This window comes from Denticeps clupeoides, chromosome 14 (genome assembly GCF_900700375.1).
Source record: "Denticeps clupeoides chromosome 14, fDenClu1.1, whole genome shotgun sequence".
NCBI classification, from domain to species: Eukaryota; Metazoa; Chordata; class Actinopteri; order Clupeiformes; family Denticipitidae; genus Denticeps; species Denticeps clupeoides.
In genome coordinates, this window is record NC_041720.1 from 14,382,326 (window position 1) to 14,406,482 (window position 24,157).

A 24,157-nucleotide genomic window follows, 5' to 3' on the forward strand; every position below is an offset into this window, starting at 1 on the left:
CCTAAAACTCTCTTACCTATGAGCCAGAAGACCCAGGTTCAAACCCCACTTAATGCCACTGTGTCCCTGAGCAAGACACTTAGCCCAGGGGGACTGTCCCTGTGATTACTGATTGTAAGTCACTCTTAAGGACATCTGACAGAATGCCATAAATGTAAAATGTAAATGTAAAAGTCCAAAATTGCTAAATATCAGTTCACTCAGTAAGTAGCAAGAGAATGAAACTTTGAAATCATTAAATATCTAAATGGATTTTAAATGGACTAATGCATAAAAATTTAGTTTTTCACAATGTGCCATTTTAATCAACAGATGCTATTTAAACGGGAAGGTTTCACATCCATAGGCACACTGGCACATAAATCAAGTATATTTCATGCGGGGCTGAAAAGCATGCAGTTTTTTTAGGGACATGCCTGTTTGTATAAAGAATTAAAAAGGTGCAATGTGCAAGATTAAACCAAGCAACTATTAAACTAATGCCGTTGCGCCTGTACAGACGGGTTTAGGGTTAGAACACCATAAACAGGGAAAGACACAACAATATCTGTGGACAGAGACTGAGTACTAATGGCACTTACTGACACATTTTTCACATTAGTCTACGAACAGATTTGAACAGTTACTCGCTGTCGCCTCCAGAGGTATGTAGCAGTATTACAAGGCATGGTGAGCCACTGTTTGCTGGTTAAATATCTCTGTAACACAATAAGCATCCATCTGTGGCATGAAATCACATTAATTCAATCGTTTTTAATATTTTAAATTCAAAATCTTGCACATTTGACATGTAAGGACCAGATGGACTGGGTCCACTATCTTGTCAACAGATAGATGCAGACAAGTGTGTGTGCATAGCGCCTGAAATAGATTAGCCATGAAAATTGAAAATGTTGTTCCTCTGGGTCTAAGTCAGTGATGGCGATGAATTTTACATTGAAGGGCCCTAGGTATAAATCATGCAAAGAAATACAGCCTGAATTCATTAAAGTGGTCATCTTCAAGTTGTTTTTCCTTGGGCTTTTTAAAGGTTTCATATATGATTTTCTTTGCTTTTATATTTTCTGCAATCTTGGTGCAGAATTTATGCTCATTTTTATATCCAATCATGAGCAACTGCAATGCTTTGCACATTTTCAAGCCATGAGTATCGGTGGAGCTGCTTTTTTAGGGGAGGGGTGGGAAATTCTCCAGGCGGACAAAGCATGAGAAACGGGATGTAAACTTTCCCCTTACGATGACAGGGGGACAAATTCAAGATCCGACCATCTGAAATAGAATGGCGAAAGCACTCTTTACACCTATCACCAGTTTTAGCCACTGCATGACCAAAGACTCGTATTAATGTTAAATAATGTTAAATAATCTCCCAGAGTGAAATTTAAATTATAATTTATGAATTCAAATTAAAACTATTTAAAATACCATTATCTTTGATATGCTTCTGTCACCATCATCCTCCTCCTCCATATCACAGTGCTTTACATTGTAGAGCGACTTTACTTTGACAGTAAAGTAACTCACTTCTAAAGCGGGTCTCTGAAATCATATCAAAAGTGTTATTTCTACACAATCTACTATAATATTCTGTTATATTTTAATATTATAAAACAGTCTGGTGAATAAAGTACTTTAATGATGGTAGATGGATTGAGTATATTAAGTATATAAAGTTGTATTTTAATGTGTGAACTTCAGTACATACTATGAATCACTGTTTTGCAGTGCGTAGTTTCTAGCTAACGCAATGACATGACAATGACAAAAGATGGGGGAGGGCATTAAATGTTGAGATGCTGAAAATGAGGAGGCAGTTGACAGGGAAAGGCCTGCCGAAAGCTCAGAGGAATTTGATAACAGGGGAGCTCACAACTCACTCGAAATAAGGGCTGCCATTCAGAGGCCTGATTTGGATAATTACACACCCCGAGATGCCGCAGCTAATCCAAATTTGGCACAAAGCACGAAAACATTCGGCTTGCTAAATGATAACGGTTGCAGCGGTAATAAAAAAGAAAAAATTGCATAAAAAAAAAAAGTGCATGGCCCGTGGCAATAATTAATAAATGCCGCCAGGAAATCTAACAGTGCTCATTAATGTCGTTTATTACATTATTCTCACACATCTTTGTTTCCCTCTGTTGTCCAAAACTAATCCCTGAACTAACAGGCTTCCCATTCCTCAGATTTAGCTGTGAACCCATCCAGACGGCCTAGAGATTTGAACACAGACAACCAGGTGCACGTGTCTCGTGCTTTTTTTTTTTTTGGGACCGTCCGAGCAGCGCAAGTGTTCCCGTTCTCTGTGCCGCACAACGGGCCCCGGGGTCGGTGCTGCGGCACGTTAGCCATAGCATGCTAGCTAAGCCACCATATGGCCGTGGCAGCAGCAGGATGCTTAGCTTAGCCCAACACGGTTGGCTGATTTATGGGTCCCGCTCATGCTGTAATTAGACTGAGAGGTCAGCTGACCCGGTCGGTTTAGGTTTCGTATCATCCCGCCTGCTCATTAGTGATACTCTAAATAATGAGGGTTGTCTTCGTTAACCAAGGCCTCATTTGCATAATACACAGCAACAAATTAACATAAATAAAAAAGGTTGTTTCCAACTGGCTGGCTTAACAGCCGGTTTAATGTTCAGCAGTGTGATTGTTTTTGCCCTCAATATTACTAATAATACATGGCCGGTGGAGTCTTTGTTGAAAGGCACCCTGTTGTCATTCTAGACGTATGGAAAACGTGCCCCAGATCACGAAAGTGAAGTGGTTAGTTGTGCAACCCTATAAGGGACCGACCCTCTTTGTTGTTTAGGCAATTACATGCGTCCACAGGCCGAGGCGCGTCAATTTCGAACGTAATTGTTCTAGTTGTGTGCTGTGCATCGGGCCCCAAGAGACCAATTACAATGTCCATGTACACACAGCATCGTGCGCCGCTGTAGAGATGCTCTGCAGCTACATTAGCTATTGATTTTTTTGGGCAGGCTCGTTTTTGTGTGTGTAATCCGGTTCAAGGGTCAATGGTGTTGGCCAAGACCCTTTTTTTTTTTTGTTTTTTTTTTTGGCTTTAACTGGTGCTGGATATGCAGTTATATCAACAGAAAGGTAATGCGAGTACATTACTAATGCTGCTACCATTTGACTGATGCATAGCCCCCCCCGCTTTTGGTTGTCTCTGTAATTTCATTTGATCCATGTCAGCCCGCAGAAGCAAGAACGCCAGCGCTGATTTGTGATGAATCATTCGGCTGATGGCTTCAATCCGTGGGCACTGCTGCCAACGTGCAATAATATGTTCGCCGCGTCAATATTTGACTCTCCTTTGCCAGAGCAGACTCCCATCTTTAACCCAGTCCATTATTCTGAGATGTGAGGGAGGGCGAGAGAGAGAAGAGGACGACCTTGAGCCACAAAAAAAAAATGAAATAAAAAAAGGGAAGAGAAAAAAAAAAAGAGAGAGAGACTGGACAGTTGGTACGGTAGCAACCCTTTTATTTAGTTTTACAAACTAGAAATTCATTTTCAACCTGATCAGCAATAGAAAGAGAAAAGGGAAGTGAAAAGGGACAGGGAGGAGACAAAAAAAAAAGAAGCAACGATTCACAAAACTCACAAAGCAAGGAATGCAATTTGTTCAGCTGACTCCAAACATAATGTACATTTTGTTGGATATTGAAGGGGACAAATGTACAAAAAAAAAGAGAAAAAAAACAAGCCTTTTCTTTGGATAAATACATAATACAAAATATAATTATCATTTTTCATTGTGTAAAATCAAACCACAGAAAGAAGCAGGTGGAGGAGGACAACGTACTATTAATAAAGCGTTACACTTTTCCACACCCCGCGATTTTCTGTCGAACGAGTGCAAGACCAGTACAAGAGGAAATACAGGGAAATGGTCGGGCTTTAACATTGATAAACCACAACTTTATTCTTCTCACGGTTTCAACTCAGCATATCAAAAGATCAATGAGTTACTTCTCTCTCTATTCCCCCCCATCGGAAGAAATCACACACGCACTATATAGATTTATATATTTATATATATATATAGTAGAGCGGTAGCTTATGACAGTGACCAACGCAGCAAGCTGGGATACTTTCGCGGAGCAGAACCAGTCTTGCAGCTGCTGGGGTTAAAAAAAATTCGTTTCGTAAGGCAAAATGGTGAGCTTATTAGTGAATTAAAAGTTTATGAGTGAGGGGCCTACAAAGCGGCACGTGGTTAAGCCTCTACGTCCTTTGCATTTATGTTAATTTTGTGCCTAATGTGGGAATGATCATTTCATTTGGATTATTGGGCTGGGTTGTAATGAAACCTGGCAATGCCAGTTCTTCAATCTACAGTTGTTTGAAATAGTCAGGATTTTCAACCATTATTCAAAATGCATTATTAAATTTCGTTGTGTTCCTCTTAGGGCTGAAAGATTCATGCGCACCTTTTTCCACATTTGCCATTATTTCAGTGCAGGGCTTACAACTCGATTGCCCTGTCATTAGAAAGTTACTTTAGACAATCCACAAAGAAACACTGGCCACAAAAACAGTGCAAATATATTTTGATTGAAAGACCTCATACAAGTGGTCAGTTTTCCCAAATACATTGACTTGTTCAAATATATTACTCTTTTAAAGTCCTAATAACATCCCATTTTATCTTTCGCTGATGAGACAAAACCAGATTGAAACATCTAAGACAATAAAGTGATGTAACAAAAAAAAAAAAACCTAAATGAACATTCCTACCCTCTATTTCAAAATCTGGGTTAGGTCAGTCTTTCCTATTGGTTTGCAATTAATTTTCTAAATTTCCCCCAATAAATATTAGGCATCCGGGGTCACAAACATTCACTATCTGTACTAAGACTGACACAGCGAGCAAGGAGGACAAATGAAGGGGAACGGGGATCTAATCTGGCCGCTTTCGGCCATCTTGCCACATCAGCACATAAGTGAGTGAGTTTTTTGGGGGCTGCAGGAACTTTGTAGCTGACATCTTTTTTTTTTCTGCTGCCATCAGAGGCCGGGCCAGTGACTGCTCTCCAACGAGGTCACAATCTCTGTTACGAACAGGCACAGCACCGTTAGCGCCTCTTACAAATGCAGACATACCCACATATAAAGAAGGGGCAGCCATATAGTCCTGCTCCATAAGAAACAAAAGCCCCTTTTCAAGAGCTGCCTTTCATAAATTAAAGATGGGGGTAAAAAAAAAAAAGTTATAAAATAGCAGAAGAATGCCTCCACACACAAGCTGGAGGGGACAATTTTCAACTTATCAAATTTACACAAGAATGCAGACTTGTGTTTTTAACAAAAAGAAACAAACAATAATTATTCAGGGGAAAAAAATGGTTTGTGGCAGAACATAACAAAAATGTGTGTGGATTTGAATGACCCGTGATTATAAAAAAAAAAAAAAAAAACTGACAATGACTACCAGGAGGGAGAAGAGGTGGAAAAAATTATTATCCATGTTCGAAAGTAAATCCTCAGATGTCATTAAATCCCTGTGAATTAAATTCTGTGAAATGTCAACAAAAAAAAATCATAGTGACAAAACAGGGCAGGCTGAAGTAAGACTGATCCATTTTGAAGAAACCGCACACAGTAACATTATAATTTAAATAACATTGTTAAGGCAAAAAAATGTCAAGAGTATGTGGCAAGTATCTAAACCGGGTTCTGTGTGTGGTCTCAAAAAGGTATTTTGGGCTGCAGTAAATTGGGCTGCAAGTATTTGATTAACAAAATTGAAATTTGGCCAAATGAGCCTCATAAGCAGGCAGACGGTCATAAATGGTTAGCAGAATGGAAAAAAATATCTTTATGAAAAAAAAAAGTGGTGAATTTCTGTGTTTAATTAGGAACACAGTGTAGTTTTGGAATGAAAGAAAAATAACCTTAGGTGTCATTTAAATTAGTCAGGTGTCATTCTGAACGTACACATGTTTTCTACTGGAAATGGGAAAAGAAAAGGGGGGGGGGTTTAACATGTGTAGTCTACACTGAATTTGCCAACAACCAACCAGAGTTTTCAATGTCCTGAGTCATTCCTTCCACGTCAAGGGCAACAGACTCCACGCTAGCCTCCTCCTGCTCTTACAAATCTGAGAGTTACAACATAGCATAAATCACTTGAGGTTGAAGAAGAAAGCTTCACTCCAACGCGAAGCAACTGGCATGAAGCTGAAAGTGCTTTTAATTACATAATTAATCCTTGCCGTCTCAGTGGGCTTTCCTAGAGTAAGACGGCAACCCAGACGGACAATTTACAGCGTTTTCATCAATTGTGTCCAGTATAAACCAACTAATTGAGCAGTAAAAAGTTACCCCCATGTAATAATGAGAGAAATATCATCCAGTAGTCAGCGGCTACTGGTGAAACAGATCATCCAGAGACTCAGGGTTACGTGGGAAATCACATGTGGCCAGGTGAATTCACATTCATGCAACTCTGAATTGCAAGTGCTATCAAAATAATAAATTTTTTTTTTTTTTTTTTTCAAATTAAATGTGGTAACGAGAATTGTACAAGAAAGCACAATCCAGGTACTGCTGGTTCTCCAAGTTTCATATCTAGCCGATAAAGGAATTAAACTTTTAATAGACAAGTAAAGAATCTAGTTGAATTTAGGTGTCTCGCCAGGCCCACCAAAAAGCGAAGCAAATGTTTGTTTGATTTTTGAAAACGAATGTGCCGAAAAATGAAGGCGTAGTGTGCTAGCAGTAGTCTTATGTTCAACTATCAGGTGTCATTCTCGGATTCAAGACATTTGGACTAAGTAAAGGTTGCGAGTGCATACATATTCTTTTCATTATTACGTTTCATTCTTTTTTTTTTTTTTTCTTCAATTCTGAAACTTAAGCTGCATTACATACAGGCGATCTTTGAAAAAGACAATTGCACTTCACAAAAAATATACACATAAAATTCTTGCTTTGTCTCCTTTGCCACCAAACCAACCCAAGCAAAACTATTGTAATTTATTACAACAAAATAATAATTTTTAACATCAACAAGAACAAAAAAAATTAGATCCCTCTTTCAGACCTGCAGTAGAAGAATAAACAAACCAAAAAAAAAAAAAAAAACAGGACCTGTTACTGAGTTCGCTGGCAGGTTGTGATGGGGTGGTGGGAAGGCGCTTCCTCCTCGACTTTCCGTCCGCTCGTCCTCCTTTTCCCTACCACCCAAGTCTTTGTCCCTTCTTTGTAACTGACAGTGTTTCGTGTAAATGCAGAAGGACTGGCAGTGGGAACGGGGGGAAGTGTTGGTCTTGAGGTGGCCTTGGTGAAATAGCTGTGGTTTCAGATGGGCAGAGCTCTTACCACATGTCGTCCGTCGACGCAGAGTCCTTAACAAAGAAAGAAAAGAGAATGGTGGAGAGAGAGGGAGAGAGAGAGAGAGAGAGAGAGAGAGAGGGAGGGAAAGGCCGTTTACAGTCTGGAAGGTCTGCATGCACTCTCCTCATTTGCAGACCCACATTAATGTCAGGGGACCTTTAAGTTAGGTCTGTCAACCAATCAAAAATACATCACACATTTTACTTGCTAAAAATGAATCACAATCAATTTTTAACATTCAAAAATGTCTCCTGGTACTGTGTGCATTTAAATAAAGACGGGTCCCCATTTGAAAATGACACAAAAGAGATCTGAATTCATCATACGAGTCCTCCTTTTCTGTCCATTTTCCTTACATGGGCATTGACATTTAGAATAGATAGTCTAGGTTTCATCCCATAGTGTGTGTGTTAAATATTAATAAATTAATTGGAACGATTACTGTGTTACATTCCACATAATGTATTTTAGCTATGAAATTTTTGCATCTTAGAGAAGGTCCTCTTTTGATAAATATTTATTCCTTATTCTACTGAAATGACCACAAATGATCAAAAAAGCCTGTATACAGTGCTGAGCTGTGTGCTCACCTTCCCTGAATATGGAAGTAGATTTATTGTGAGTCACACATTAAAGGTAAAACATTAAAAATCTCTCTCTTAAGTACACCATTCTTCCAAACGCTGATTTGTGATGCCAAATCAAAACCACAAGTCTTTCATAATGCGCCTTTAAATAGTTTTCACAAATCAGCAATCACTGGATAACTCTCTACTACACTGAAGGTTTCATCTATGTTAAAATCATTAACTTGCAGTAGGGAAAAGTGACTGGATGGATGGTATTTGAAGAGTTACGATGCACAGTGAGTCAGCAAGGGTGTTCCTGAACTGAAGATTAACACCCACAAGTCCAATTTGTAAAAACACCTCACACACAACATGTTGCTGCACGCATTAGTGTTATTCCAATCCAATCCCTCAGTATAAATGAGGGGAAGGAGCATATAGTGACTGAAGTTATTGTCATAGTGAAACAGAGGACAGCACATGGTGCAAACAATGAAGTGTGTCCTCTGCATTTAACCATCACCCTCAGTGAGCAGTGGGCAGCCATGACAGGTGCCCAGGGTGCAGTGTGTGTGAACGGTACTTTGCTCAGTGGCACCTTGGCGGTTCAGGATTCGAACCGGCAACCTCCTGATTATGGTCCGTTCCTTTAGCCGCTAGGCCATTTACTCCTAAACTCTCCAATCAAGCGTTTCAAGTCATGTTTAATTAAGAATTCCTTGCAAAACAGAATACTTATTACGAGGTCAAATGTCAAAGTTCATCCTTCGAAGTATATGAGCACTTGTGAGTGGAACATAGCGATACTCACCGTATCATCGCTTTGGTCAGGGTTCAGTCTCCTGTACACAGATTCAACCAGACTGCGTCTGAGGTACAACAGGGAAAGATGGTGTCTTAATGAGCGAACATGACACTCCATTCTAGACAAACAAACCCATTAGTACTACAAGAACAAGCCACATTAGCAGGAAGCCCATGCACAAATACCATTTGCAAAAATGTTGGCAGTTATTCCTACGATTTATATTACTGAGGAATTACGCCTTTTTTGCTGCTGTTGTTGTTGATATTATTTATCCCTTTTATCCCTTCTAAACAAATTTACAGCTAACCTGAGTAATTGAAAGGTCTAAAACATTGCTGAAGCGCTCTAAAACAAGCCAATGTGAGCTGTCAACCAATGACAGCACGGTGCATAATTCTCACATGCGGCCGCGGCTCATAATAATCTCTGCAACAGCGACAGCATGATTTTATAAGGTCTGCTCATACTGAGTGAATTTAATAATTAACAGCGTGTTATGAATAATTTACAACAGGAATGAAAGAGTGGGGTGGGGACGGGGATAGAAGAGGAACTGGGCTTCTGTAGCAAATGTGATTAACTATTCTTCTAGGCGCCTTACAAAATGTGTCGTCTACTGCAATAGCCTAACTTCATACAAACTCCGGCCTTCAACCTACATAAGGGGACATAGTTACACATTTATAATTAATTTCATTTGGTTTTCAATTTGTGAAAAAGAAAAATTGTATATACACTAGTTCAACATATGCTTTTTAAATTGTAACTATATAGAGAGTTCCATTAAAGCTTAAGCCAATCCTAGTAGCTCGCAGCTACCACACCACCACATGGCAACACAATTGGCTACTTTAAACTATTTGAGTTGTACTGAACTTGTATTCATGTTATATAGCGAAAATGTGTATCTTCGTATTGAGCTTTAAAAAAAAAAAAGACTTAAGCACTTACTAGCTAATTAAGGCCAGGTCAGGGTTATTTCTAGAACCGATCTCATTACTAAGGTGTAAACAATATATTGAACTAAAATGCAATCAAACATCATTCATTCGATATTTAACAAAAGCAGCAAGTTAATAAAAGGCATTCATAGACATATTTGTGGCTGTGTGTGTGTGTGTGTGTGTGTGTGTGTGTACACTCACTTGCTGGCCAGCTCTCCCCCAGGTGGGAGATTGGGGATGCTCTCCGTCGCTAAAGTACGCATCACCTGGACTAAGTCTGGAACGCCCTCGTCCTCACACTGCATCATAAAGATCTCTGGGGAATCACAAGGACTTCCGTATAAGTGGGGTTTGTACTGCACAAATCACGAATATTGTAAAAATATGTATGTTATATGACAACATCTATATGTGCGTTTATGAAGGAAAGAATGCAAAAAGTAAAAAAATAAAAAGTTTAGAATTCTAATAAAAGAAAACTTGAGCAAACAGAACTAGAGTTAAATCAAAAAATGAATTGTGTCATTGGAGCGCTATTTTGTTTTCAAATTATGTAAAACTCAGGGTTTTGATAGCCCATATTGTATGTGTTGCGCAATCTTTAGTCTCCATGCATACTAACTCATGATTTATTTGTACTCAAGCTAAGTTTTGATGGAGCAGGACTTTAGTCCTTTGAATAAAAAAAGCCCAAGACCTCACGAGGTTCATGTAAATAACTTTATTTGAGTCATTGTTAACATCTAAGAAGGAGAATGACAACAACAAAGTTGGTCTCTACAGTTTGCTAATATTTGAACGCTAACGTTGAAAACAAGATGGAAAAATAAATTGGTGGTATTATTTGAAACACTTGGAATTGTGGTAAATGAGCACTATAACACAGTTAGCTTCTGAGAGGTAATACAGACATACCAAGACCCTTAATACATCGTGAACCGCATGTCTAAACCAACAATGGTCAATCAATCATACTCAGTTGGGTCCATTGATAGCTGACGTCTCCTACAGTTTGCATTTCCAACAACCATTACTCAACGGACCAACATGATGACTGACTACCGTATTCATACTTACAGGAAGTTCAACCAGACAGTTTTTCATAAATCCGTTTTTTTGTTTTTTTTTTTTTTTTCTTTTTTTTGGCAGGCCAACGTTTGCACAGAACTGTTCATTTACAACAAATGAAATAAAAACTGCATGGGCATATTTCAGTAGCTCCATATTCATAATATGGTAAACAAAACAAACCGAATTGCACTCATATTGCATCTTTGCAACTGATTATAGTTGCATCCATGGATTGTTTACTGCACAATACAATGCTATAATATATTGGAAAAAGTGGGAGAGGCTTCATGGCGTAATAAGGTAGTGTATGCTGTTGCTTGTCAAACGTGAAACATCGAAATCTGAATATGGGAAACATATTCAACACAGCAAAGAACAATACCTCTGTCAGAGCATAGTAGTTAACATCTCAAAACACACAAAATGCAATTCTGACTAATATGAGCTTGAATTACTTGTAGTTGTAGCTAAATATCGTGGCCCAAATTGAAGGGCAAGGCCTTTGAGGTTCTTTACTAAAGGTCCCTTAAAAAAGGAAGCTTGTCAAAAGTGAACAAATAAATACCGGTTATCGTCCCACCAAAAAAAATAAAAATAAATAAATTTAAAAAGGGCACAGGAACGCTACTAATTAATGCAAATTTTTAGGCTACAATGGTCCCTTATGGCCAAGGTGTATTTGCTACAACCTGTTTGAAGTTTCTACAAAATATGGTTGCATTTACTGTGCAGTTTTACAAAAGGACAAGGACACATACACTCATGTCAGCTTTCCCCTAACAAATTTAAAAGCTTGGACAGAACCAGTCATAGCTAAAACAGCATCAATATGCTCCCTGGCTTCATTTCGGTGCACTTTTAAACATTACGGCTGGTTATTAAGGAGGAGGGGCTGCCCAGGTCGACTGCTAAGAACGAATGGCCTTGTGGTGAAGTAGTGATCCAGGAATTCGCTGAGCTGATGCTTCAAGAAAACCCAGTAGAAAGAAACCTCCTCCCGGTGCACACCGTTGCTGCACTTAAGAGGCAAAAACACACACGTTCGCTCTACAAACGAACAAGCACAAAAGACAAAAAAATAAATAAATAAAAAAATAATAATAATAATTTTGCCAGCTTTGGCCATGGCTACACAGCCAGAGTTGAAATATTTCTATAGGTGCAATGTACGAATGAATAAGCGACCTTGGAAGCAACTGTAAAATAAATAAATAAATAAACGGTATCAACTTGAACGGACACAGACGGTGTTCCCTTCAACGCGATCAGCGTCTCCTGCTTCATTTAGACTGCCGCCTCAAAAAAAACGTCAACGAGAACCGACAAATCCAACAAAACAAGTCAGTTTGAGGCGAGAACTATGATAAGGGCAACGTAAACACTTTCGAATACTGTTCGTCTTAGACACGAAATACTGAATCTCAAGACAAAACAGCATGGCACAAATCATTTTACGGCAAGACATAAAACGTCCAGCGGGACGGGCACAATACCCAACTCCAGAAAGGGTCCCTGTTCTTCAATAACAGAAATCTGCATCACATGCAGCTCATAAGGTAGAAATGTATGGGTAAGTCATGCTGTAGTTACCGTGCATGCCAACATACTCATCATTATCAAAAAAAAAAAAAAAAAAAAAACAACTTGCGTCCTTTAGTGTTAAGGTTGAGTGTTCCAGGTGCTACCATCACTAACTGGAAGTTAGGTGATGCAAAATGACGGGTAAGGCAAACGCGCTGCGCAATACAAATATAAAACATGCAGAATAAAGAATATCAAGGCAACCCAGAACTACCATTGTTGCAACTGCGGGGGTTTTACCGTCATACCATGCTGTCAGACACATGTTTACATCCAGAACCAGTCCAGACATTTGTGTCTGCTTGTTTTTCTTTTTTTAGTATATATACCCACTCAAAAAATGAAAAAGAAAAAAGAAACTGTGCAAATGAAACAAGTGGCACATGCTGTACTGTACATGAACAAGACATCCTTGAACAAACGGGGTCTAATGTGACGACAGTGTGGTCGTCAAAGCACATATGGACAAAAAAAAACAAAAAACGCGAAATAGCTCAAAAATGCAAATGGTCCTTTGCTTTTGGTTAGTTTCCTTCGCACCCCATCCTTCATCTAATAATTCTTCTACTTCTATAGCAGCTTTCACTGGCATTTGCAGGACAACCCCCAAGGTCCAACAGACTTAAAAACGTTCCTCTAAAGTGACTGCTGTACAAAGCCAAAGCCCATCTGTGTGCTGTGAACTAATACAAGCAGATTAAAAAAAACGGGAAAAAAAAAAGCCTGAGACACACCCATCGAAGACGGAATGCAGTGCGTGAGGACAATTTGGCTACACTCTAGCCCGCTTGCATACGCTTGAGTTTAGTGAACGCTGATTTTGCAATAAATAAACAGCAAAAAAAAATAAATGTTACTTTTCCAAGAGACATGACCTTGGTTTCTCCCCTTGTAGGGAACATGTTTGGCTAAGCAATAAAAAAAAAAAAAGCCTACAGCGGCTATTAAAAAAAAAGGAGAAAAACCTACGTAGCAGATACAAGAGCTATCAAATTTGATATTCTGTGGGTGGAGTTTCTCAGTGTTTGACGTGTCTATTTTGGCACAAGGGTAACGCCTCCTCGCAAACTAGGTGGGAACGCTTGCACTCATCTGCAACAGACTATTTATTATCCTTTTCAGATGCTCCACCTTCTACTCGGGTCTGCAGGTACTTATCCAGCTCCTGCTCTCTCTTCACTGCTTCGGGGGAGATCTTGGGCGCGCCGGGGAAGCAGACCAGTACCACGCTCATGTTGTCCCGACTTCCCTGTTCATGGGGAGAGAAAGGAGCGAGTGAGCTGGTCGGACTTTATCCGGAAAAGAAACACAATCTGACTCACAAGGCCTCCAAAGAGCTGAAGCGCACGATGCCGTGTTTTCTGACAATTAACGTACTGGGCTGAGCATGAGACCACAATCGCATTTCAGCTGTATCTTGAACAAAAATTATAGCTTTATTGCTCTCTCATTTACAGCACACACACACACACACACACACACAGGGCAATCTTATCTTCCTGAACACTTATCTGCCTGACCTTACCTTATACAAACAGGTGTCGACGATTTCATTGCACACACTCTCCAGGTTGTCGGTCACTTCCAGCCGTGACCGGACAAAGTTGCACAGCTCGTCATTGGCCATGACGTCCCAGATCCCGTCGCAGGCCAGCACCATGAACTCATCCTCGGCCTCCGAGCGCTCAATCTCACACACCTCCGGCTCGGGCGAGACCAGCTGCTCCGTGGGACCCTTGCCGTGCACGCACTTGTAGTCGAAGTCGCCGAGGGCCCGCGAGACGGCCAGCGAGCCGTTGACCCTCTGGATCATGACGGAGCCGCCGGCGTTCTGGATGCGCTCCCTCTCCAGTGGGTTGCTGGGCTTGTGGTCCTGCGTGAAGAAGTGCACCCGGCCGCCGCGGCTGAGCAGCGCCCGCGAGTCGCCGCAGTTGATGAAGTACAAGTGCCGCGGCGAGACCATCACTCCCACCGCCGTGGAGCCGCTGCGGTCGCCGCCGTGCCGGCGCTCCAGGAAGGTGCGCATGTGGTCGTCGATCTGCAGGAAGCCCGTGCGGATGCCGCTCTTCACGCTCTCGACCGTGGGCTCCAGGCAGTCTGCCCCTTCCTTGCCCCCGCCGCCTGTCCCCCCGCCCCCCCTGAAGTCAGGGTTGCTGGTGATGTGCTCCAGCAGGTGCTCGCAGCAGTAGCGGGCTACCTGGGACCCGGCGTGCCCGTCGTAGACCGCGAAGAACGACCACTGGCCGAGGCCGTGGGGCAGGCCGATGACGGCGGTGTGCGCATCCTCCATCTCCACCCGCCAGCCCTGCATGCTGCTCAGGCCGTAGCGCAGGCCGTTCCCTTCCCCATGCGCATTATGCTTCTCCATCTTTGGTTTATCCAAGAATGCCCCCATTTTTGCCTTGGTGGTGTTCTACTCTGCTATATAAGTATAAAAAAAAAAGCCATAATAAATATTAATAATTAGCCTTATGAACCAATGAAGAAGGTACAATTAACTTGCACGAATACGACACGAATAATAACCATGAAGCATCATACTCGGAAAATGCCAAATAAAACGCTATAATATCTGACACATGGTTGAAGTTTGAATTCCCACCTAAACCAAAACGACGACACCCATTTTACCGAAACCCAACGCGAGCAGCGGCAACAACAACAACAATAGAAAAAGAGAGTGAAAATGCAACGTGCGCCCTCTCCGCAAGCCCCACGACCGCGCCGTGATTTCGGGGTGTATTCGTGATCGGGTTTGCAGCCTGACAGCTCCGAGGCGCGGCGACACCTGACATAAACAGGTGCTGCCAGTTAGCTGTTAGCCTTTAGCGTTCGCCCGGCAGAACCAGCGCAGACGTCGCATTCACACACCACGCGGTTTCTTTTATTTTCATTTTATTTTTTTTTAAATGTACTCCAGCACGGCACGCCGTGTTTTACATACGCGTATCGAAGTCTTTTTCTGTAATGTACGTTTGTCCCGCGAAACCTCTACAGCGGCTAGCGTAAACAGCTAACTAGCATGCTAGCTAGTACACAGTGTCCCACGACTCGCCGAAAAGCCGAGAACTGCCTGCGGTGAGACGAGTTCAGGAGGACGAGGCGATTTTGTTTTTGCTCAGCGGTTGCCAAAAAAGGTGCCTTACTACTCGACCGCGTCAACGTGGCGAGGCACGGACACGAAAGCTAGCCGTCCGCGTCGCTAGCCTGCGTAGCCGTTTAGCAGCCTAGCTCCAGAAACTGCACTGCCCACCCGAAAAGGCCCTGGCAAGCACCTCCTCTGAGTCGACCGGGCGGCCTGTTTTTCTCCCCAGGTCCCTCCCTTCGAGTCGCAGCGGGCTGCTGCAGCCTGGCTGGATATATGTGTCGTGGAAGCGACACGAGACGCGCGGTCGACAGTAGTCGCCACCTACCGTAGTCCACGGCTGACGGGTCGGCTGCGCGTCGAGAACACAAACAGGGAGACGGAGGACAGGGAGGCGAGACGTTAGCAGCAGGAGGGGGGGGGAAGACAGACTCAGTCGGACTAGCTGCGGTCGGCTAGCTGGCTAACTGGTGGGAACGGAGCACTGAGGGACAGGCGGGAGCAGGACGAGGAGGATGATGGTGGTGGTAGTGGTGATGAAGGGGACCGCCTTCCACGGGCTGAAATCTGTCAGGAAACTGCATCCTGGTGAACGAGAGACGCAGCACCCCTTCCAGATGTCTGACTACTTATTTATTTGCACAAATGCACTCATGCATGCTTATTTGACACAGCCAATTTTGAGACCCTCCTGTGAATAAATGGCATGTGCAGGCTGCGTGGTGACGTCATCGCCCATTAAACAGAATCTGGAATAGATCTCTCATCACCATTATGTCCTGTCAATGTGATCAGTTTCAAAGAAACTGAGGACCTGATACAATCGGCGTTCCTTTTGATGCTTTTATCGTGTAATTGTTAACTCCTTAACCGTTTGATTTATGTCCCTGGAAGAAATAATAATAAAAACAGTTGGTACAGTTTCTGTTTTTGCCACGTGCACGTCAAGCGGATTTAAAAAAAATTAAATATCATCCAATTAGCATTATTAAACAATAAGGCCTCATTTATGTTTTTCTTTTTTTCTATATTGCCTTTGTGCCTAAGCCTGGCTTTTGGACTGAATTTAATATTAAAATACAAAATATTAACTGTTTATTTTGTTGCAATGTCTAAGCAGCCCATATTCCGCATTCTATCAAAACAAAACAACTGGACAAAGGTAATTTTATATTGTGTACTTTGTGTTAACTCTAAAATTGGTAACAGCATATTAGTATATCATGAGAAGACATCACTATATGTCATTTTCACAACAGTCATTTTCACAAAAATGTTTTTAATTATTTTAGAAAACAATATTTTCTAAATATCTTCAAATATGTGTCAGAAATAAACATTCAAATCAATATATACAATAGTGTCATTGCTATTTAAGGCTTTTTACATTATTAGCTAACCTTACATTGTTACACCCTCTGGTCCATTCCTGTAATGTCCTACAGGGACAGAGTCACCATTGTTTTACTCCATCTTAATTATTAGACAGGCCTCATAATGCATATTGCCACAATACTTCATTCAATTGGGCTGCCATCTATGCACCATTCTAAACAGACTTGTTTGCAGGGTTCACTTTTACCACCATTAAAATCCAGATATACATATACCTTCACTTCCATGCTAATTAGGGAGGTAAATTATTTGCCTTGGGCTAGAGGCTGAAAATAAAAAGCGTCTTGCATTAGAGCCGTCCACTGGGCGACTTGAGTGTGTGCTTTATAATGCGGCCTGTACTTACGGTAAGTAGCTTGTTGCTCTTCACACCAAGTGCATTATGGCAGAACAAGTGGATTGTTAAACCTGTGGTTACCTTTGCCATGGTTATTCAGTGTCACCTATTGCAACTATCATGTGGCAGAATACAAAAGACACTAGGACTCTAACATCATCGCTCACACATCTTCACAATTGTGCTGCATTTCGGAAACCTTTTGGAGAACAAGAGAATACCATACAATGCTGAGATGAAGACGTGAAAATAAAGAAAATTCTGTTACATTATTACACCAAATCTTACAATACTACGCTTTTCACTACGGTTTTATATAGACACAAAGAATCTCATCTTCTCTCAAATCATCTATATCAGAAAGCACAATACCATATAACTATAAAGCCCATGGGGTGTACAGATACACAACAACAACATTTATTTCTTATATAGCCCATACATACAGCATGTCTCAATGGGCTTTGACAGGCCCTACACCTTTACACCTCCCCCCACACTTGACCCTTCTGCTTACAAGGAAAAACTCCACTGAAAAAAATTCTAGGAGAGAGAAGAAAAGAAAGGAAGAAACCTTGGGAAGGAGGGATGACCTTCCAGGGTAGAGTGAGTCTGCAGTTGGTGTCATTGCAGGGTTGGTAATGATTTGTCCAAGTCCAAAATGCAGTATAGAGCACCATGTTTGGAGGTACTGGACAGTGCAGAGTAGGTTTTAGTCCAGTGTTATGGTGTACACTGAGTGTCCATTATAATGATCCATTTGAAGATCCCTGAAGCTTTAGTTGTTACAGTGGTGGAGTCTGTGGTGACACTCGGGCTCGTTTCATGCTGGGTCTTCTTGTCAGCAGTTCATTGCCATTGCTCTGGTGGTCTCTTCATTGGACTCCGGAGGTGGTCTGCGTGCTTGAGTCAGTGCCCCGGAGAGAACAAACAGATGCAGCAGCAGACTGGTACAGAAATACACGGTTATGATGGGACATTTGTGTAATAGTGGGCCCGGCACCCTAACTAGGACAGCCTAACTAAGGTGAATTGAACACTGTCTGTGCTTGACTAGGTGACTGTAATAAAGTGCACTTAATAACTGACATTGTGTTTGGGATTTTAACAGAAGTCCAGACTGAACAGATGTGTTTTTTTTTAGTTTAGATTTAAACAGGGAGACTGTGTCCGAAACCCCAAACACTGACCGGCAAACTGTTCCATAACCCATCTGCTCCCGACTGTGACCTTTTGTACACTGGGTACAAGTAAGTACGTTCACTCAGGTACTGCGGGGCCAGACCATTTAGAGCTTTATAGATCAAGAGTAGGAATTTGTTAAATTTGGTGGGTAGCCAGTACAGCGAACATAAGCTCAGGGTGATGTTGTATCAGTTAGAACTCTGGACATAACAAGTGTCAGGACCATCCGCTCCCATGATCTGGAGTCTACAGAACTGTTCTCCATCGCGTTCCTCATGTGCTCCATATACTGGTCTGTTCCCTTTGTCATTCAGGAACTGAACAGTCTGCAGTGACCTGGGTTACGAGCGGGTTACAAGCCCAAGGGAACCTCCGTCAGCGCGAAGGCGTGGTGGAAGACTTTTTTCACGTTGTTGACTCATTTGTTGCCCAAAAAAACCCTGTTCCCTGTTTCCTGCATTCCCCTTGCATCCATGGTTCTTCTCCCACACCTCCGGCGTGACAATTACGAAGAGAGCCGCAGAAGCAAGTAATCATGAACAGCATCTGATACGACTCCTACTATAACGCTAACGTGTACCTGCCGACTCCATTTTAAATATTGTCTACAATTATCGGCCTCTTATCTCATCTCAATCTCTGCCTCAGCATTGTAGACTGAAAAGTAGATCATCTAAATGAGGTGTGACCTTTCTCTTTCGAGACACCATATAAATACGGTCTTTTACCGCACGAGTAAAGTGTCCATTCTGTTCGGTTGCTGGAGAGAACAAGGGACAGGGAGAGCAAGAGGGTCCATGGCGTCGCTCACTTGCAGCGCCTCCACTTGTTGCTCATAATGGCTTCGGTGCGAGGCCAGGCCAGTTCATGTCTCCCTCTCTCAGCTGAACGATCTCTTTGGTAACCTAGCAGGGCAGCGGAGGATAATCAATGGACGTATTGAGGATGCCCGCGTTCGCCTGAGATGGGCCTGTGTAATTTCCTCCCCTCTTACAGAGCTCGTGTTAATGGCCTCCACGGTGACTTCTCAAGGATACAGATTGTTTTCTGTAGGGCCGCGAGCTCTCCATCATGTAAGGGCGGCATTCAAACGCGAAGAAATTAACGTTTCTGAATTTGCCCCGTATTGGAAGGAGAGGGCGAAGAGGTCTGCGATTTCTCTCCCGAAGAGGGAAAACATGAATAATATGCAGAACGCAACATCCGTCATCTTGAACCTCCGTGCCACCGGTCCTGCTTCAGTTTGAAGAACCGAGGGAAACAATGAAAAATAAGCCCAGAGGATTTGTGTCTTTTTTTATTTTTTTTTATTATTATTAATAATTTTTCATTCTTCTCCTTTTTTTAAACCATTGTCACTATTGATAATCCTGAGCGTCTTTCTGGCCCATAATCCCTCGTTGGAATTAAGGGTACAGAAAAGGACTCTGGGAAATTATGAGAGGATAAGAATCAAAATTATCAGATGGGTTATATCCCCTTGTAGCCATAATACCAGACCACGATGTTCATTTTGTTCGGCTTCTAAGGAAATGACAACAACAACAGTTTTTTTTTTTTATTGTTATGACATGCCCTATGGGGACGAAGGAGGAGGAGGAGGAGGTTTACGGCTTGTAAAGATTGAATACTGTACATTAATCTTCCATCTAATCTCAGGGGGGGTTATCTTTTGTTGTATTAGCAGACGTCTTTAAAATGATTGTTGTTTTTCAGCCACCGCTCGTCCAGAGAATTGAGCGGTCGGAGACCGGAAGGAATAATTTCGCCTTCTCGTCCGTGATGTTTGTTTGCCTTAAAATGACGCATCTGATTAGATGCTAATGTTGATTTCTTACTTTTGCATTGTTTTTTTTTTTGGTTTTGTGGGGGGGTGGATTTGCCCTCACTTCTTCCTCTCTCCCCCCTGGTGTTTACTGCGAATTGAGAAAGGAGCAGATTTTTTTTTTTTTTTTCCCTGGTCTGTCGGAGAAAGTAAATGACCATGTGCTTCCATTCGCTTATTAGAGAAACATGCAGTAAAAGGCCGGTTGTTGTGAGGCCATGCGCATTGCTGGGAAATGAGCAGCATTATTAAAGGCCGAAATAAATAAGAAAACAAAAAACCTCTGTGACCAGTGCATTCTTATTCAACACAAGATGAAAAAGGGGGGAAGGTGAGGACCGAACAATCACAGCAATCATTCCAAGCGCCCCTTAACTTCTGACATGATGACGGGGGCTCATATTCTGTGATTCGGAAGTCTGTCATTCTCTTTCAGTGGCATATATGACAGTGCACTCCCATAGTTACTATGCAGTGTATGAATTCCTGGAATTCAGTGTGCACTCAAAGAAATGCTAAAACAAAACCAAGAAGATGAGTAGTGTTTTTTACATATATGTGTGTGTGTGTGTGTGTGTGTGTGTGTGTGTGTGTGTGTGTGTGTGTGTGTGTGTGTGTGTATTGACGTGTGTGTGTGTGAGTGTGTGTGTGTGTATATATATATATATATATATATATATATATATATATAATACACATAATAAGGTTTCAGAATACACATAAGAATGTTTCATTTGTACAGGGAGTGCAGAATTATTAGGCAAATGAGTATTTTGTCCACATCATCCTCTTCATGCATGTTGTCTTACTCCAAGCTGTATAGGCTTGAAAGCCTACTACCAATTAAGCATATTAGGTGATGTGCATCTCTGTAATGAGAAGGGGTGTGGTCTAATGACATCAACACCCTATAGCAGGTGTGAATAATTATTAGGCAACTTCCTTTCCTTTGGCAAAATGGGTCAAAAGAAGGACTTGACAGGCTCAGAAAAGTCAAAAATAGTGAGATATCTTGCAGAGGAATGCAGCACTCTTAAAATTGCAAAGCTTCTGAAGCGTGATCATCGAACAATCAAGCGTTTCATTCAAAATAGTCAAAAGCGTGTGGAAAAAGCGTGTGGAAAAACCAAGGCACAAAATAACTGCCCATGCCACTTGCCACCAGTTTGGCCATATTTCAGAGCTGCAACATCACTGGAGTGCCCAAAAGCACAAGGTGTGCAATACTCAGAGACATGGCCAAGGTAAGAAAGGCTGAAAGACGACCACCACTGAACAAGACACACAAGCTGAAACGTCAAGACTGGGCCAAGAAATATCTCAAGACTGTTTTTTTCTAAGGTTTTATGGACTGATGAAATGAGAGTGAGTCTTGATGGGCCAGATGGATGGGCCCGTGGCTGGATTGGTAAAGGGCAGAGAGCTCCAGTCCGACTCAGACGCCAGCAAGGTGGAGGTGGAGTACTGGTTTGGGCTGATATCATCAAAGATGAGCTTGTGGGGCCTTTTCGGGTTGAGGATGGAGTCAAGCTCAACTCCCAGTCCTACTGCCAGTTTCTGGAAGATACCTTCTTCAAGCAGTGGTACAGGAAGAAGTCTGCATCCTTCAAGAAAAACATGATTTTCATGCAGGACAATGCTCCATCACATGCGTCCAAGTACTCCACAGCGTGGCTGGCAAGAAAGGGTATAAAAGAAGAAAAACTAATGACATGGCCTCCTTGTTCACCTGATCTGAACCCCATTGAGAACCTGTGGTCCATCATCAAATGTGAGATTTACAAGGAGGGAAAACAGTACACCTCTCTGAACAGTGTCTGGGAGGCTGTGGTTGCTGCTGCACGCAATGTTGATGGTGAACAGATCAAAACACTGACAGAATCCATGGATGGCAGGCTTTTGAGTGTCCTTGCAAAGAAAGGTGGCTATATTGGTCACTGATTTGTTTTTGAATGTCAGAAATGTATATTTGTGAGTGTGGAGATGTTATATTGGTTTCACTGGTAAAAATAAATAATTGAAATGGGTATATATTTGTTTTTTGTTAAGTTGCCTAATAATTATGCACAGTAACAGTCACCTGCACACACAGATATCCCCCTAAAATAGCTAAAAAGTTTTTTGGGTTCATTGAGAACATGGTTGTTGTTCAATAATAAAATTATTCCTCAAAAAAACAACTTCCCTAATAATTCTGCACTCCCTGAAGTATGACTGTGTAGTATGACTATGCATTGCAGTAAGACTATGCATCAAATGCATCAAACCATTTATTTTCATCCACAGACACAAAATATACTATAGCTGAAGAATTTTTAGTTTTCTTTTTTTTTTCATGCTGTTTAATTTGTATTTGGATTTTTTTTATTATTATTATTATTTTTACTTTTTTACTTAAATATGTTATCTGCTCATAATCTGTCCCAAATGTCAATTACAGTGTTACACTGTAGAAGTGTCTTTTTGTGAGAACACCTCTTCATCTGTTCAGATGTTATGCAGCATTATGGCTTCAGTTTCTAGCAAGCAATAGTAATACAAATTTTTAAGTGCACCAAAATATTAAAGTGCACCAATTTATAAGACAAAGATTTGACCTTACAAACTTCATTTCGTTTTGCCTTTAGTTTGCTTGCCAATCAGTCACTTTTTGGTCATGTTTACTTAGTTTAAACTGCCTGACATTATGACCGGATCACATTATTGAGAGAAAGGTCACGGTTTGTCTATGTAATAATAATTATAACCTTGCTTGATTGCCACATAGTAATTGCCAACCTTACAATGACTTTTATGATGATTTGTTGTAGATGGGGGTATTCATGACAATTAATGAATGGAATACTCTTAAACTGTGGACACGAAAAGCCATGTGGATGATGTCAAAGCCATCAAGGATTCCAGGCTTTTCCGAAGCTTTATTTGGGAGAGCCGGGGAGAATGTGACTCACTTGGCCCAAATGAGAGTAAATGTTGCATGGCGTTGTTATTGTTTCAGACAGGTCATGTCCAAATGGTCCTTGGGCAAGGCTGAGACGAGGGCACTTTTGTTGTGACACTCGGCTTTCTGACCTGCCTGTCAGCGTCCTCCAGCGTGGCGAGCCGCCCTCAGGCCGCAGCTCATACCTGTGCACCGTTGACACCGTCAGCACGGCACACGCTTTGTTTCTCCGTCACTCAACTCAAGATGCATTGACAGCATGGAATAATCACACGGAACGGGTCCACCGAGTGGAATGAGAAACGGATCTGTTTCTCATTTGCCGGATTAAAGCGGCGCAACGCGGCATCTGTGTTGCCACTCACACAGCTGTTCGGTGATTTAGTGCCTAGTTTCTATATCAAGGATTTGTGGTTGCACTTCAGTTGGCTTCTGTTCAGAGTGAAGTGCGCTGGAGATGCTGATTTCCGTGTACACCCACTGGCCAGAAAACCAGGAGCTCTGCAGAGAGCGCGGCGCAAGTTTGTATTTTCCGATTCATATGTCTCGTCCCCCATCCCTCCCTTCCCCCCTGCTCTCCTTCTCGCTGGTTTCCAGTGGCGGGCGGATATAAACATGACCTGTCACATTCCATCCTATTAAACAGATCATGATCTATTCATTGGGCAAACACACACCCGGGCACGGACTGGGAGACAGGCCCCCTGCTTCTAATGAACAGTCCATGCGTCTTATGCAAATGGCATGTAAAGCGTGGGGTGGACGGGGGGGAGGACAATAGGTGTAGGGCATGAATGTATACACATATGCGGCCCTACCTCGCATGTGCAGGCATGCATACATGAATAAATTGTAGCCCCTCGCTTGATTGGCCTTCGGCTAAGGATATTGGCCCTCTGAGGGCGCATGAGCCTGGCTCTGAGCGAATCACGGGGGCTCATCTGGGATTCCGTCGGCGGCTCATTTGCACTAATGTAGCGAAATGCATGTGCACTCAGTCATTAAGCCTGGTTAGTGCAAGAGGGGTTTTAATGCAAATGAAGTGACTGTGTGTGTGTTACATTTG

At 42.0% G+C, this 24,157-nt stretch overlaps 1 protein-coding gene across 4 annotated transcripts; it reads right to left on the minus strand.

The window, feature by feature from the left end:
• Nucleotides 1–3,470: 3,470 nt before the first annotated feature.
• Nucleotides 3,471–15,928, minus strand: ppm1ab (protein phosphatase, Mg2+/Mn2+ dependent, 1Ab). 4 transcript variants are annotated; one of them, XM_029002991.1, is made up of 6 exons: nt 15,737–15,928; nt 13,849–14,741; nt 13,455–13,572; nt 9,873–9,987; nt 8,731–8,788; nt 3,471–7,361 (listed from the first exon to the last, which is right to left on the minus strand). In XM_029002991.1, the coding sequence occupies exons 2-6, from the start codon at nt 14,716–14,718 to the stop codon at nt 7,332–7,334; spliced, it is 1,191 nt and encodes a 396-aa protein (XP_028858824.1). In that variant the 5' UTR covers nt 14,719–14,741; nt 15,737–15,928; the 3' UTR covers nt 3,471–7,331. The 4 variants fall into 4 exon arrangements, with proteins under 4 accessions (XP_028858824.1, XP_028858821.1, XP_028858823.1 ...); XM_029002988.1 differs by having other exon boundaries at nt 13,849–14,744; XM_029002990.1 differs by lacking the exon at nt 15,737–15,928 and adding an exon at nt 15,577–15,683 and having other exon boundaries at nt 13,849–14,744.
• Nucleotides 15,929–24,157: the final 8,229 nt, after the last annotated feature.

Bases quoted from the DNA above. Each gene is read 5' to 3' on its own strand.
- ppm1ab (XM_029002991.1), bottom strand. From the start codon at position 14,718: ATGGGGGCATTCTTGGATAAACCAAAGATGGAGAAGCATAATGCGCAT. The intron at 13,573-13,848 runs GTAAGGTCAGGC...CCCCATGAACAG, and splicing joins TCGACACCTGTTTGTATAAG to GGAAGTCGGGACAACATGAG. The intron at 7,362-8,730 runs GTGAGTATCGCT...TTCTTTGTTAAG, and splicing joins CTGACCAAAGCGATGATACG to GACTCTGCGTCGACGGACGA.